Below are 15,212 nucleotides of genomic sequence, written 5' to 3'. Positions count from 1 at the left end.
AAAATAAATAAAAAAATAAAGAAGTTGAACGTTGAATGCATCAGTCAAATTCTGTGGTAAAGGCTGAAAATAAGGCAGCAAAGGACTAAACAAGAAAAACCAGGAAAAAAAAAATCAGTTAAGGTGAAATGGTCTAGACCATTTCAGTTGGTCTAGAACAATGGTCTAGACCATTTCTCCCAATTGCACCAGCAGTGTGCTAGTTAAAGACAAAAGTGTGATGAGCTCAAGAAAGCCAAACATGTGAAGTCTCCCTTTAGGGCCATGAGCCAAACCAGAAGTTCAGGGTGAGCTGGTGCCATTCAAGCTGCTCCTGATGGGAGACTGATAGTCTGGGCTGTGGGCCATGTGTAATGAGATCCGCCTCCCTAAACAGACTGGAGTCCACAGTCTGTGATGTCTTCTCTGCGGTACAATGCTTGAGTTAATGGTATGGAAACCTTGACTGTGAGATAGCATGACAGAGACAACCATTTGCATTCACAGTCAAAACTTTCCAAAACTACTGTGGGCAAGATCAGACGCCCAGATTCACTCACTAGGCTCTCACTCAACACACACCGGTGAGCAAGGCATGGGGTTGAATGGTGGCCTTGGTACAGTTTCTAGCAGAGGATTCCAAAGAGGCACAGCCCTTGTCTCTAGGGGTTTCCCTGGGCCAACTGTACATACCACAGGGAACATGCAACTCAAGATGTTTATATTTAGCTTTGGAAGGTCTACAATCCAGCATTAGAAGTCACGAGAGCATTTTCTTAGATAAAGATTGTTCTAGAAGGTGTTTAGCTCCCCAAGTCAACCCTTAAAATTTTCTTTGGCCAAAAATCTGTCTGAAATACAATGGTAGTAGTCCTAGTGAATCTAATTGCTATGTCTGGGAATATGTCTTAAAGGAAAACGAAGTCAAGAATCCCACTTAGACAGCAGGAGTTATTTTCCCTCTGTGTAGCCTGGACTGTTGGCATGAGGGCACATTCTCTTCTGGTTTCCCTCTGCAACAAAGAGACTGGCACTGCCTCCGCTTTGCTCTCTGATGGGCCATCATGCAGGAAGCAAGGGGATAATGAGAAGTAGGCAAAGTGGGCACAGGTCTCCCAAGAGTGCAGGGAGTCGGGGCCAGGGCAGGGCCTGGCTAAGTGGCTCCTGATTGACCCTGCCTTCAATTCTGTTAGCATCAGTGATGGTTCTGCCATTTCACTACCTCCATTCTTTCATTCCTTCCCTCAAAGTCTGGGTGCCTGTTACCTATCAGACACTGTGCCAGGTGCTCTGTTGGTTCTTAGACGGTCAAGATACAGGTCTCAGCCTCAGGGAAGGAACTTTTATGAAAGTTTAAGCTCCAAATAAGAACTACTCCTTGAATCTCCAGGGCTTGGCATAGTATCTGGCACATAGTAGCTACTCATTTTATATTGTTGAATGAATGAAGTGGCTCACAGTGAGATGCACACACAGGGCAATATGAGACTCTGACTGCTCTATCTGGGTATGGCTGGCAAGGCTCTCCTTGCTCTGGCCTTCAGCTTTACAGTCTAAACACAGCGAACTCTGCATTCGGTCGTGCAGATATAATTCAGGGGATTTGCTGCCTCAGGACTTGGCTTATGGTGTTCTTTCTGCCCAGCATCCCTGTCTTATTCTTACCCTTTCCACTCCCTTCCCTAGCTGACATCTGTCTTTGACTAATTTCTGTCTTTTATTTATTTACTTATTTGGCTACACTGGGTCTTAGCTGTGGCATGAGAAATCTTAGTTTCAGCATGCAGGATCCAATTCCCTGACCAGGTATCAAACCTGGGCTCCCTACATTGGGAGTGTAGAGTCCCAGGCCCTGGACCACCAGTGAAGTCCCACTCCTATCTTAAAGTTATTAATTTATTTAATAAATATTAGTTAAGCACCTACTACATGCAAGGAATTGTTCTAGAAACTGGTGATATGGTAACAAACAGAATACCATGAGCTCAAATACATCCTCACCCTCACAAGGGTATCTATTCAATAGAATAAGACCGTAAAGGTAACTCACTAGTTGTTTGGTGATGAGTTGATTAATGCCTGCATGTAAGGCAGAGGGAGCCTTCCTAGTCTTGGAGGTCAAGCAATGCTTCTCTGGTGAAGGGGTGTTTTAAATTGGGGACGTGGAGGTAGAGGAAAAGGAAGGAAGAGCTTCTGAGGCAGGAAATGCCCTGAGCAAAGGTCTTGACCTTGTGGAGGGGCAGAGTGTGTTTGAGAACTGAAATAAGCCAAGATCTCTGTTGGGCTTCACCATCTCTGGTAAGCCCTTTTCCACGGTCCCCTGAGAATACTTTAGGTACCTCCTTGGAGTTGATGGGATTTTCTTTTCATAATTCCATCCTCACCTGCATTTTTCACATTGTAATATAATCTTATGGGATGAGTCTATCTAGACCATGAACTTTAAAAGAGAAATTATTTTGAAGTTTCAACACTTAGTGTAGTACCTGCTATATCAAAGGTGATTGGTGAATATTAGTCAAATGAAGCAGTGAATGAATGAATTGAACTAAGCTTTTGATGACAGCAATGATCAAAACAACTGTGAGTTCCCTGACAAGTACCTGAAATAAAGTTAGTCTATTTATGCAGTTAAGCACCAAGTCACAACTTCTGATACCAAATGGATGAACAGAGAGACTTTCTGATATTGGAAGAATTTTCCTGCTCACTCGACAGAGTGAGTGCAGGGAGGAGTTAAGGGGCAAAGCAGGGATTTCTTAAAATAACAGAAAAGCATTTCTAGTTGTTTCAACATATAAATGATGTCCAGGTGGTATATTTTTAATTGCCAAGAGATGCTGGTGTCATAATCCAGTTATGTTCCCTAAAAGAAAATTTAGGGACCCACATAGTACTGCCAACTTTTTAACTTGTCAAATTAGGTCATTAAAAAAATTGATCATGCTATTACTATGAATTCATTTTTTAAAAACTCTAATTGAAAAAGAAGCCTTTGAATCAGCACATTTAGCCCTAGGAAAATTCCACTATATTGTCTTTATTGTTATCATTTTGCTGGCACCCATGAAATTTATTTTGAGCAATTTGCAGTGACAGTTGGGAGTGTTTGAACTACTTCTGTAAGAGTGGTCAGCTCAGAGGAGGACCCCTGGTTAGGGTGGTCTAGGGGAGAAGTCATCTGTAGGAAGGAACCCTGAATTTTGAGGGACCTGCTGGTGGATCATATAGGCTTGCAAACTGCTCCTTGAAGAAATTTTCTCCAGCAAGATGTCCACCAGCAATTCAATGATGTATTATATACCCGTTCTTCAAATGTTGTTACTTGAACTAAGCCCTGCCCTTTTAATTTATAAATACAAGGTAGGCTGTATTTGTTGGGTGCTTATCCTGCGTGCTCCTTTGGAAATATCTTGCCGTCTTGAACAGCACTTGTTTCTCTCCAAGGTCAGCCAGCTCCATTCTCAAAAAGATGGTTTAACTCTTAGCAGAGAGAAGTGAGGCCAGAGTAGTGAATGAGGGAGCTTTTGCCCTGTGATTTACTTACATTTCATTTATTTTTGGCTTTGCTGGGTCTTCATTGCTGCATGGGATTTTCCTCTAGTTTCGGCAAGCGGGGGCTACTCTCTGGTTGCAGTGTGTGGGCTTCTTATTGTGCTGGCTTCTCTTGTTGCGGAAGCACAGACTCTAGGGCCCTCGGGTTTCAGTAGCCGCAGCACGTGGGCTCAGTGGTCGCGGTCCCAGGATCTGGAGCGCGGGCTCAGTAGTTGTAGTGCAGGAGCTCAGTTGCTCCATAGCATGTGGGATCCTCCCCTATGAGGAATCGAACCCATGTCTCCTGCATTGGCAGGTGGAATCTTTACCAATGAGCCACCAGGGAAGTCCTTTATTTTTTAAAAAATGTTTTTCCCTATAATTTAGCCATTTAATTCTGGCTCATTTTATAAACTAGTGGATGGAAGTCACTGACATGAATTTTGAAATTTTTGCTTCTTGGAGGAGAAAAACATAAATTTCTCTTAAAATAGTTTGGGCAAAAGGAAAGGACAGTCCCACTGCCAACATTCTTTGTCTCTCTGGGTCACTCAGAGTGTTAATTTAAATAACAAACATCTATGTGCATGAAATCTGCTCTTTAATTCCATTAGGTTGACACAAACGAACAGCTGAGAAGAATAGCCCAAATGAGGATTGTTGAATATGACTACAAGCCTGAATTTGCATCTGCAATGGGAATAAACACTGCCCATCAGACAGGTACACACACAAACGCCCTTCTTGATTTTATGTGGTCGACTATTCATGTTTTAATTCCCACTTCATCTGGAGGCTGTATGCCCATAGCTCTTGACAGCAACCTGTCGTTCTAACATGTCCCCGTGAGAGCTATAATCACCAGAACAGGGAAGGTTAAAGAAATTGCTGTGTCATCTTTACTCAACAACACCCTCACCCCAGCTCCTGCACCCCAAGGTACTGGTGGACGATTCTGAATGCGCTGTTTCTCTTCCCCAGAGTCCTCTTGCTCATGGGATGAGGGCTAAGGGGCAGATGGCAGAGCAAACTATAAGCAGCCCTGGACAGCCTCCTGGTAGACGGGGAAGGTGGCCGGGCAGGTGGGTCCAGTCAGAGGAAAGGCAGAGTGGTGTCTATACTCCAGACCAGGAATTCTAAAGAAACAAGAACCATTTAGGGATCAGAGTCCGCCTGCAGGAAAAGAGAGAAAATTAAGCTCCAGCCTTACATCTATGTACAGGGAATTTAAGGCACTTACCCTTTCCAACTTTTGGCTCAGAGTCTCAAGAAAGAGTGGAGAAAACAACACTCCCACTTTCTAAAAAATTAATTTATTTTTTAATTGAAGGAGAAATGCTTTACAAAATTGCGTTGGTTTCTGCCGAACATCAACATGAATCAGTCATAGGTATACATATTTTAATCTTAGAGTGGTTCTGGGATCCAAATTCCTCCTTTGCTTCAAATGCCTTGTAGATCAAAGCCAACACTGACGAGGGATAAGTATCTATTTGCAAAGACATCCTGTTCGCCATTCCCATCCTGGGAAAGGTCTTTTCCTGACGAAACCTGATGGAGTGTTTGTGTCTAGGAATGATTGCCCAGGAGGTGCGAGAGATCCTGCCCAGAGCTGTGAGGGAGGTCGGCGATGTCACCTGTGAAAACGGAGAGACGTTGGAGAACTTCCTCATGGTGGATAAGGTAATCCCTGAACAGATAGCTCCCCTAGGGCTCTAACCCCACAGGTGAACCCCATTCTGTGGCCAGATTATCCCATGTTGGATATTCACTGTGCCCTGAATATCCAACCAGGAAATGGGACAGTAAAAAGAATTCTTCACTGAGCTGTAGAGTAAGCAGGTATTAATTGTCCCACACTGGTCGTAGGGACCCAAAAAGAAGTCACGTTAGGGAAAAAGGGGAAAGACCACAAACAACACTGGAAACCGTGGATCTTGTCTGAGGAGTAGTGGCCCTGGGAAAGTCCACTTACCCAGACTGCCCTGCAAACAAGGACCAAACATCATGAGAAATAGTGGCAGCCAGTTTTGATTAGACTTTGTCTTGAAAAATGAGCCTAAACCTTGCAAATGTGTCATTTCTCTCACATGATATCCTTTAAGTTATAATTAACACAATGTGCTCCTCAGAATGATTGAAGACTGAATGAAGTGTTGAATTTTTTTTTTTTTAAGCATAGGTTTTCAACAAAACTGTATGTTTGACTTTCACAGCACAATCAAAAAGTGGGTCATTTTTACAAAGATATTCATGAGCTTCATCTTTTTTTCCCAAGGGCCTGTTGAAATTCTTTGATATTTAAATCATTCTCTCTCTCTCTCTTTCAAATCATTCTCTTGTGAAGGAATGTCACCACCCTTGTAGATTAGTTCCTCTTCGCTTGTTAAGGAGTCTGCCATTTCCTTACTAGCTGATGCTTCGGTTATGATTTGAGGGGCTCTCCCAGATCACATCTGTTAATTCCGTGAAATCCTGCATCTTTCGCAAGGGTTGCAGATTCACTCTGTGGCTGATTTGCTTTCCATCGCATTATAATATTTGATGCTGGAGGGAAGGCTGATTGACATGGGGATTTCATGGTAGTCGGAAGAGATGTTTGAGTGAAGAGTAATTTGTAATTTGTCAGCTCATTGGGGCAGTGCTTCAAAAACTTCAAAGTGAACATGAATCAGTGGGGGTGTTATTAAAATGCAGGTTTTGGTTCAGCCAGAACAGGGTGAGACCCAAGATCCTGCATTTCTAACCAGCCTCCAGGTAAAACCTATTTTGCCAGTCCTGCTGGTCAGCAAGACACACTTGGAGTAGCCAGGTAGGCCCTTTCAGTCTTCTACCTACAAGCTCTTAAACAACAATCACTTAGATTACAGCATCAGATGGCCTGTTCACTGGGCTGCAAGGGCCGAGTAGTAGAAGTTGAGTTATTAATACTTCTTCCTGCCTCTGATTCCCTGGAGAAGGGAATGGCAACCCACTCCAGTATTCTTGCCTGGAGGATCCCATGGACAGAGGAGCCTGGTGGGCTAGAGTCCATGGGGTGGTAAAGAATTGGACATGACTAAGCAACTTAAATTTCACTTTCCTGCCTCTTAGGACCACATCCTCCATAGGAGAAATTCTTCAGTCTCTCAGACCTAGGCTACGTTCACTTGAGAGGTGTTATCATCAGAAATGTATTTGAAGAAATTAAAAAAAATTTTTTGGCCATACCACATGGCTTGTGGCTTCTTAGTTCCCTGACCTGGGATCGAACCTGTGGCCCCTGAAAGCACCGAATCCTAACCACTGGACCAGCAGGGAGTTACCCAGAAATGTATTTTTAATAATAAAAACAACACCAAAGTTTGTATATAATTTACTTAAAATACAAACTATTTTATTTATAAAATAAAATGTTATAAAATATATTTTAAAATATAATAAAATATAAAATATATTCAGAGGTATCGTATGGAATTTTAGAGGCAAGAATGCTGGAGCAGATTGCCCTTTCTTCCTCCAGGTGGTCTTCCTGACCCAGGGATCGAACCCACGCCTCTTGCATCTCCTGCACTGGCAGGCAGTTTCTTTACCGCTATGCCACTTGGGAAGCCATTACACATATATTAAAATATAAAATATATTTAGAGGTATATGTAAAATAAAGTCACCCTCACACTCTTGCATTTTCAAGCTTCCTGGGGTGAGAGAAAGAGCAGAAGCCCAGCTCCTGGAGTCAGCCTCAGGGTCCTGGAGTACGTCACCAGGCTGCCAAGGTGGGGGCTCTTGGGGTCTCGTCTGATAGCAGCTGTCTTAATTCTGTCTCCAGTTGTTTCCTGGAACATTCAGGAAAGAGATTTCTATGTTACCTGTGTGGGTAGCACCTGCTGAGGACCTTAGGACTGTCACTGTTCGGCAAAAATTTCTTCGGGTTTTTCTCGTAAGATGGTATGGAAAAACCCGAAAGAATATTTTGGCCAACCTAATAGTTCTCCCTCTAGCCTAGTATTTTCCCATTCCCAGATGAGTTGAATGGAGACAGTCAAGAAGATTAGCAGTTCTGAGGGCCAATGCCCCACTTCCCATGGGGAAGCTATATCCCAAGTTCATTGCTAAGAAACAAGCCCAGAATCCTAGGAAGCTGGGGGGTGGCATTCCTATTCCAAGCAGCCAGGTTCACTTATCACCTGAAAAACCATCCATGCCAAGGGGACACTGAGTTTATAAATAACTAGAGCTGACAAGAATCCAGAAAGGAAAAGGGACGATTCTCTTAGGAAGAGATATGTAGTGATATGGTCTATGGCAACGTCACCAAGGCCACAGTCATTTACAGCATCTGTGACACCAAGAGCAGATGAATATCCCCACACTCTAAAGCCCGGCTTTCTTCTTTGACTCACTTCTGAGGACAGACTTGAATTGCTGGTTTAAACCTCCACACTCTGGAATATCCCTCTTCTACATTATAAGTTCATCCCAGAATATCCTTTATAGTGAAGTAGCACAGGCTGATATGAGAGGTCCCCTCCCTGTACCGGGAGGAAGGAAGTCCTTTGGAATTGGGGGCAAAGAATTTTGCATAAAGAAACCTTGTTTAACTAAACCTTAACTAGTTACTTCTTCACTTTTTTCTATCCCTAACCCAAATCTCTCTGTCTTGTTGCTTCTTCACAAATTTATTGTTTCTTTGTCTAATGAGTTTAGAAGTTTGCTGCTCTGTTCATGTTTTCAGGTCTTCATTCTCTTGTGAAATTGTCCATGCATATGGAAAAATTCCTGGAGAAGGAAATGGCAACCTACTCCAGTATTCTTGCCTGGAGAATCCCACGGACAGAGGAGCCTGGCGGGCTACAGTCCATGCTGCTGCTGCTGCTGCTAAGTCGCTTCAGTCATGTCCGACTCTGTGCGACCCCATAGACGGCAGCCCACAAGGCTCCCCCACCCCTCAGATTCTCCAGGCAAGAACACTGGAGAGGGTTGCCATTTCCTTCTCCAATACTCTACTTCAAATACAACTAACGAGACAGCAAAAAAACTCAGTCCATGAGATCACGTTAAATAAAATGTGCATGCATGTTAAAAAAAAGTCATAGGGTATGTGATTCCTATTGTCCACACTCTTTTTCTTTTTTTCTAAAGTTTTTTCTTTTTTTTTTTTATATGGACTATTTTCAAAGTCTTTATTGAATTTGTTACAATATTTCTTCTGTTTTATGTTTTGGCTCTTTGGTTGCAAGGCATGTGGGATCTTAGTTCCCTGACCAGCGATCAAACCCACACCCCCTGCCCTGAAAGGCAAAGTCTTAACCACTAGCCAGGAAAGTACCTCCAGGCTCTTTCTTAACTGTGCAATGAGAAAGATGTACAGACAGACTCTTGCTTTCCTGGGCTCCTCCCTATTCATGTTGCACCATGGCAATCTATCTTGCTTTGTCCAGACCTGTTTGTTTTCAAGACCTTCGCTAGCACTTCCTGGGCTTTGTGTGTTATAATAATAGGTGGAGATCCAATTAAGATACAAGTCTCTCCCTCTGCACTCCATTTCTCTTCTCTTTTATAAAGAAATTCTCACTGGAGCTAAAATGCAAACTAGAATCTGGAAATGCTGAAATGTTGTGCTCCATGGTTGCTATATCATTTTCACCTGGACTTGAAGCTGAAATAGGAAAGAGAATTCTGGATCTTTACAGATTGTCCATACAACAACCAAAGTTGGAGATTAGGGATGTCAGCCAAAGTTGATGTAAGCCACTCTTCTTTCTCTTCTTCCTTTCTTTTTTTTTTGTTGTTGTTGTTTTACATATGAGTTTCACATTTTTTTTTAATGTAGACCATTTTTTAAAGTCTTTATTGAATTTGTTGCCACATTGATTTTGTTTTATTTATGTTTTGTTTTTTTGGCCATGTGAGATGTTAGCTTCCTAAACAGGGATTGAACTCAAATCCCTTGCATTGGAAGGTGAACCTTAACCACTAGATGGCCAGGGAAGTACCCGTTCTCTCCTTAACAGGAGAGATGACCTTGTGAGATAAACCTCTCCTGGGGTGATGTGCTGCTTCTCTAAATTTCTCATGTTTTGGGTGGCTCAGTGAAAGCTCAGCCATGGGAGATGGGGTGAGAGGACTCGGGGTTCATACTGAGAGCAAGGGAGCCTTAGAGTGGACACCATAGTCTCCTGAGCTAGACTACTGGGGCTCTGCCTTTTGGCTTGTTCATCTGTCTCTTTACTTGTCAACTTTTAAAATTTGTTTCTGTGATTATTTGGGAACAACTGGTTGCATTTCTTGAGCATTATTATTAGGTATACGTGGTATAATAAAAATGTCCACAATAAACATAACAACTGCCTTAAAGGAATTCACAGTGGAGCCCATATAAAGATGAGGTTCATCTTATGAGCACCAGTTCTTGAATAATCTGTTTGTGTGTGTTTTTAAGACTGCATGTTAGAAGCCACCCTGCCATAACTTAGTGGCCACTTTTTCTCTTGGATTCTATTTTTCCTGCAGCTGTAATGTGGCAAGAATTGTCTATTTGAGTCATACAAAGATAAATAATACTTGGTTCCTGTCTTCAAGTAGCTGTCAGTCTAAGCAGGGTGATGTGACAGGTACCCAAGAAATAAAGCTCTAAGTTAAAACATGAGATGTAATGAATCTGTGGAATGCATAGATGAAGTGTTACCTAGTTCATAGGAAGGAGAGGGGCTCCCTGGAGACTAGGCAGGGGTTCTCAGATGGAAGGGAAGTGACGAGACTGAGAGACAAAGGAAGGGAGGCATTGGTGGGTTGTGGGGACTGAGTGTGGCCAAGGGGGGAAGGGGATCATAAAGGCCCCCAAACCTTCCTTCTTCTCATCCATAGTATCCATGTGACACCCAGTCCTGCTGTTCTTACTTTGGCACTGTCTCTTGTATATCAGCTCCCTTCTTTATTCTCTCCATTTTTCTCCTTGGCCATCATAGCAACCCTGTAACTGACCTACTAGATGCCAAGAGAATCATTTTCCTTAAAAACAAAACAAAACAAATATCTCATCCTATAATCCCCCTTTCCCATTGTTGAATCTTCACTGGTTTATGATTACAACCCTCCACAATCTGGATGGAATCTTCCCTTTCTAACTCATTTCCTAACACTCACACCCCTCAGCCACCAAACACCATCTGAATGAGCTGAGACCTTCAGAATCTGATGTATCTGCACACACACGCATGACTTGTTCCCAGCTCCTCCCTACCAGCCTTTTTTCTGTTCCCCACACTCCAAGTTTTGTTTCTGCCTTGGAAGTGTTCTGTGGACTGTTCTCTGCCCTAAAGACCCTCCCTTCAGATGATCTCATCATTTGGATCGCAAAGCAAGACCTTCTCTGACCACCTTGGCTAAAAGAGTCTCTGTGGTGCTTGACTTCACTTTGTTTCTAAGATCCAGGGCCGCTGTGAGGGTGCAGAGCGCCTTGGCAATGATTTGAAAAGGGCTCTCCCTCCAGCTGGCACAGGCCTCATGCTCCCCCTCAGTGGGGCCTCTAACACGGGACATACGGCAAACTTGCTCCCAGCATTCTGGAGACTTCTGTCCCTATCTGACATGAGCTCCTTTATTTGCCTACTTGTTCTTTGCCAAGCTCCCTGGGTGGTTGTGTGAGAGCAAATCTTTCTATATTTTTCCAAACTCTATCTCCAGTACTTTCTATGTGGCATTAACCCCAGGGTTTAGGGGACTGTAGGATTTTGAGAGATCTTGGGTGATTGAGTTAATGGATTCCATGATGCCTGGATTGCTCCTGTCTACACGCTGCCTTAGGCCTTTGGATAGACATCTTCTAGAGTGTCTGTCTCACTCTGTTATCCTTCTTTTTCTATTCAGTGTCTCCTCCACTGGACTAAGAGTTTCTCAAGGTTAGGAATGTGCCTCGTCGATCTCGCGTGTGTGTTTGCGTATGTGTGTATGTTCAGTTTGTTTCTTTATTTTTGGCTGTGCTAGGTCTTCATCGTGCTGTGTGAGTGTCTTTTGCTGTGGAGCACAGGTTCTAGAGGGCCCTGGCTCAGTAGCTGTGAGATCAGTAGTTGTGATGCATAGGCTTAGTTGCCCCATGGTATGTGGGATCTTGGTATCCCCACCAGTCATCGAACCTGCATCCCCTGCATTGGAAGGTGGATCCTTAGTCATTGGACTACAAGGGAAGTCCCCATCCTGTGTTATTTAAAACAGTATGTGATACCTTGTGGGTTCTCAATAAGACTTTGCTTATATTAATGCATGAGTTTTTGAATCGCAGTGAATAGAAGAGACGTGGTTATCTTCACATAAGGAAGTCAGAAGGAGAGGTGTTTTTCTGGGGGAAAAGATGAGTTCAATTTCGAGTTTGGAATGCCAGCTGAACTTTCAGATGAAGACATATGGAGGTGACTGGAAGTATAGAATGTGAGCGAACAATTAGGGGATTGAGGGGGAGCTGCAGACAGGGGTGAAGGTATTAATTCATAAGGAAAAGGTTATGGTCACAGGTCATAGATGGGAAGGCTGTGGTGAAGTCTGGCCTGCAGATACTTTTTTACCTCACGGTGTTTAAGAAATTTTCAAATTCATTGCCTGCTTTTAAAAATTAGGATGGAAATTCCCTGGTGGTCCAGTGGTTAGGACTCAGAACTCCCACTGCAGGGGACATGGGTTCAATACCTGGTCAGGGAACTAAGATCCTGCATACCAAAAAATACAAACAAACAAATAAAATTAGGAGATCTTCACACACATTTCAGATTTCTGGTTCCCTTGATATCAGATCTGGGAATGTGGTACTAAGGAGTGCCACCCTCCACCCTGCCCCATCCATAGTTAGTTTAGAAGTCCCTTCTTTTCTCATCAAGAGAGGAATAGAATTCATTCCTTATTTGCAGTGATATTTCCCATAGGAATTAGTATACCCTGTTGCACTCACTGAGTGACTTGACCCCAAGCCAAATGATTAAAGCTCATATGCTTTTGCAACCAACTCTGGATATATTAACAACTGACCACTTGTCTGTTGATCATCTTTTTTAAAAAAGTTACTTATTTGGCTATGCCAGGTCTTGGTTGTGGTGCGTGGGATCTTTAGTTGTGGCATGTGAACTCTTAGTTGCAGCATGTGGGATCTAGTTCTCTGACCAGGGATCGAACCCAGGCCCCCTGCATTGGGAGCATGGAGTCTTAGCCACTAGACCACTAGGGAAATCCATGTAGATCATCTTCTTTCCCAGGAGCTCTTTACACTGGGAGCAGGGAGAAAATTCTCTTGTTTCTTAATTTTAGAGAGATATATGCCATGTACTAAGCTTCCCTGACGCTCAGAAAGTAAAGAATCTGCCTGTAATGCAGGAAACTCAGGTTCAACCCCTGGGTTGGGAAGATCCCCTGGGTAATGGAATGGCTACCCATTCAAGTATTCTTGCCTGGAGAATTCCATAGACAGAGGAGCCTGGTGGGCTATAGTCCATGGAGTTGCAAAGAGTCGGGCATAACTGAGCGACTAACACACACAGACACATACACACAAGACATTTATTGTTTTTTTGGAAGTTTCTTTTTGTAGGTATATCTTTAAAAAGTAATTGCTCATTTATTTTTTTCCATGCATTTCAACAAGATGGGTTGATGGATGGATGGATGGACAGATGTGTGATAAAGGAATTAGAGCAATATGCTAATTGTGAAATTACAGTGGGAGGCAGTATGTGGGCATTTACTCTGCAATTAAAATTTTTTTAATGCATGCTTGAATTTTTTTCTGTATGCTTGAAAACTTTTGTAATAAAATGTTGGGAAAAGAAGCACTGTTCCAGACACCTAAAACTGCAATTTAAATATTGTATCAGCAGGTGGTGGCAAAGCTTTGAAGATCAGGTAGCCCATTTATTCATGCCTTTACTAATTCAATACCTGGAATTTCACATTTCATTTACCTAAGTGGTGGTTGTTGTTCAATCACTCAGTTGTGTCCGACTCTTTGTGACCCCATGGACTGCAGCACATCAGGCTTCCCTGTCCTTCACTATCTCCCGGAGTTTGCTCAAACTCTTGTCCATTGAGTTGGTGATGCCATCCAGCCATCTCGTCCTTTGTCTTCCCCTTCTCCTCCGGCCTTCAGTCTTTCCCAGTATCCGGGTCTTTTCCAGTGGCATCAGGTGGCTAAAGTATTGGAGCTTCAGCTTCAGCATCAGTCCTTCCAGTGAATATTTGGGGTTGATTTCCCTTAAGATCTACTGGTTTGATCTCCTTGCTGTCCAAGAGACTCTCAAGAATGTTTTCCAGCCCCACAGTTTGAAGACATCAAGTCTTTGATGTTCAGCCTTTTTTATTGTCCAGCTTTCACATCCCTACATGACTTCTGGAAAAACCATGGCTTTGACTACACGGACCTTTGCCAAAAGTTTCAAAGAGAATATTTTTGAATAGTTTCTTAAAAAGTAAGTCTTTAAGGATACTCCAGTCCCTTTCTGATAAGTACTAACTTTTCTTTACCTGTAAAGTCTGGCCACTAGGTCAGAACAGCTTCTTCCCTGTAGATATAGTTCAGTTTGCTTAGCCTTCTTCCATGAAGCTCTTAGATTGCTGAGCTCAGTCTCAACCACGCAGAGTCCATCACTCTGCCTTCGAACGACAAACTGAGTAAGAGCAGTGGAGAGTAGGTAAAGACACTTTGGATTTGGAGTGGTATCTCTCAAGCTGTAAAATCTGTTTCTTTCCTTTTTTTCTCTCTCTAGTAGATTTTCCTCTGTCTTTACCTCTGGAACTTTAGAGTGGAGGTACTAACCTTCCTCCTTGTGCTGCTCTTTTTCTTTCTTACATTGTTTCTTTCTTTTTTTTAAATTTAATTTTATTTTTAAACTTTACAATATTGTGTTAGTTTTGCCAAATATCGAAATGAATCTGCCACAGGTATACCTGTGTTCCCTGTCCTGAACCCTCCTCCCTCCTCCCTCCCCATACCCTCCCTCTGGGTCGTCCCAGTGCACCAGCCCCAAGCATCCAGTATCGTGCATCAAACCTGGACTGGTGACTCATTTCATACATGATATTATACATGTTTCAATTGTTTCTTCTCTGCATCCTCCTCTTCCATGCACCCCCCACAACAATGGCAGCCATGCTAATGTCTTTCATATATATCCTTGGATAGTCAGGCTGTCTGGAATATTATTAGTGTTTCATGAATGTGTTTTACATTTCTTTGAATTATATACATCTGCTCCTACTTTGATGCGTGAAATTCCTTGGCTTGTGTCCTTACGTTCTCTTCCAGTGATGGACTCTTCCAACTCTGTTGACCACAACTATGCAGCGATGAATGTTCTCACACAAGCCTCCTTGTGAATATGTGGGCGGTTTTCTCTGGCATGCATTCCGGAAGTGGTATAGGATCTACACAGCCTTATTTCTACAAAATGCTGCCAGAATGTTAGTCAGCTCCAACTCATAACAGCAGTACATGAGGCTGACTGCTTCTCTGTGTCCTCATCAATACTTGACATTTTCAGACTTTCTATTTTTTTTCACTTCTAATATGGGTAAAGTGGTTTCTTACTGTTTTAATTTATGTTTTTCTGATGAGTGATAAAGTTGTACATCTCTTTCTTATATTAGCTATTTAGATTTCTCCTTATGTGAATTGCTTGGCCCAGTTTTCTATTGGATTACCTTTCTTTTGCAGGACAAGAATATACTTTTCCACTTGATTC

General features: G+C 42.7%; 1 protein-coding gene across 1 annotated transcript in view; it reads left to right on the top strand.

The window, feature by feature from the left end:
- MYRFL (myelin regulatory factor like) overlaps nt 1–15,212 on the top strand; it is a 125,114-nt gene that overhangs the window by 77,569 nt on the left and 32,333 nt on the right. The window contains exons 12-13 of the mRNA XM_061416489.1: nt 4,128–4,236; nt 5,087–5,196. Coding sequence (XP_061272473.1) covers nt 4,128–4,236; nt 5,087–5,196 — 219 coding nt within the window. The remainder of the gene's footprint in view (nt 1–4,127; nt 4,237–5,086; nt 5,197–15,212) is intronic.

This window comes from Bos javanicus, chromosome 5 (genome assembly GCF_032452875.1).
Source record: "Bos javanicus breed banteng chromosome 5, ARS-OSU_banteng_1.0, whole genome shotgun sequence".
NCBI lineage: Eukaryota > Metazoa > Chordata > Mammalia > Artiodactyla > Bovidae > Bos > Bos javanicus.
This window is presented reverse-complemented; position numbering and strand designations above follow the sequence as displayed.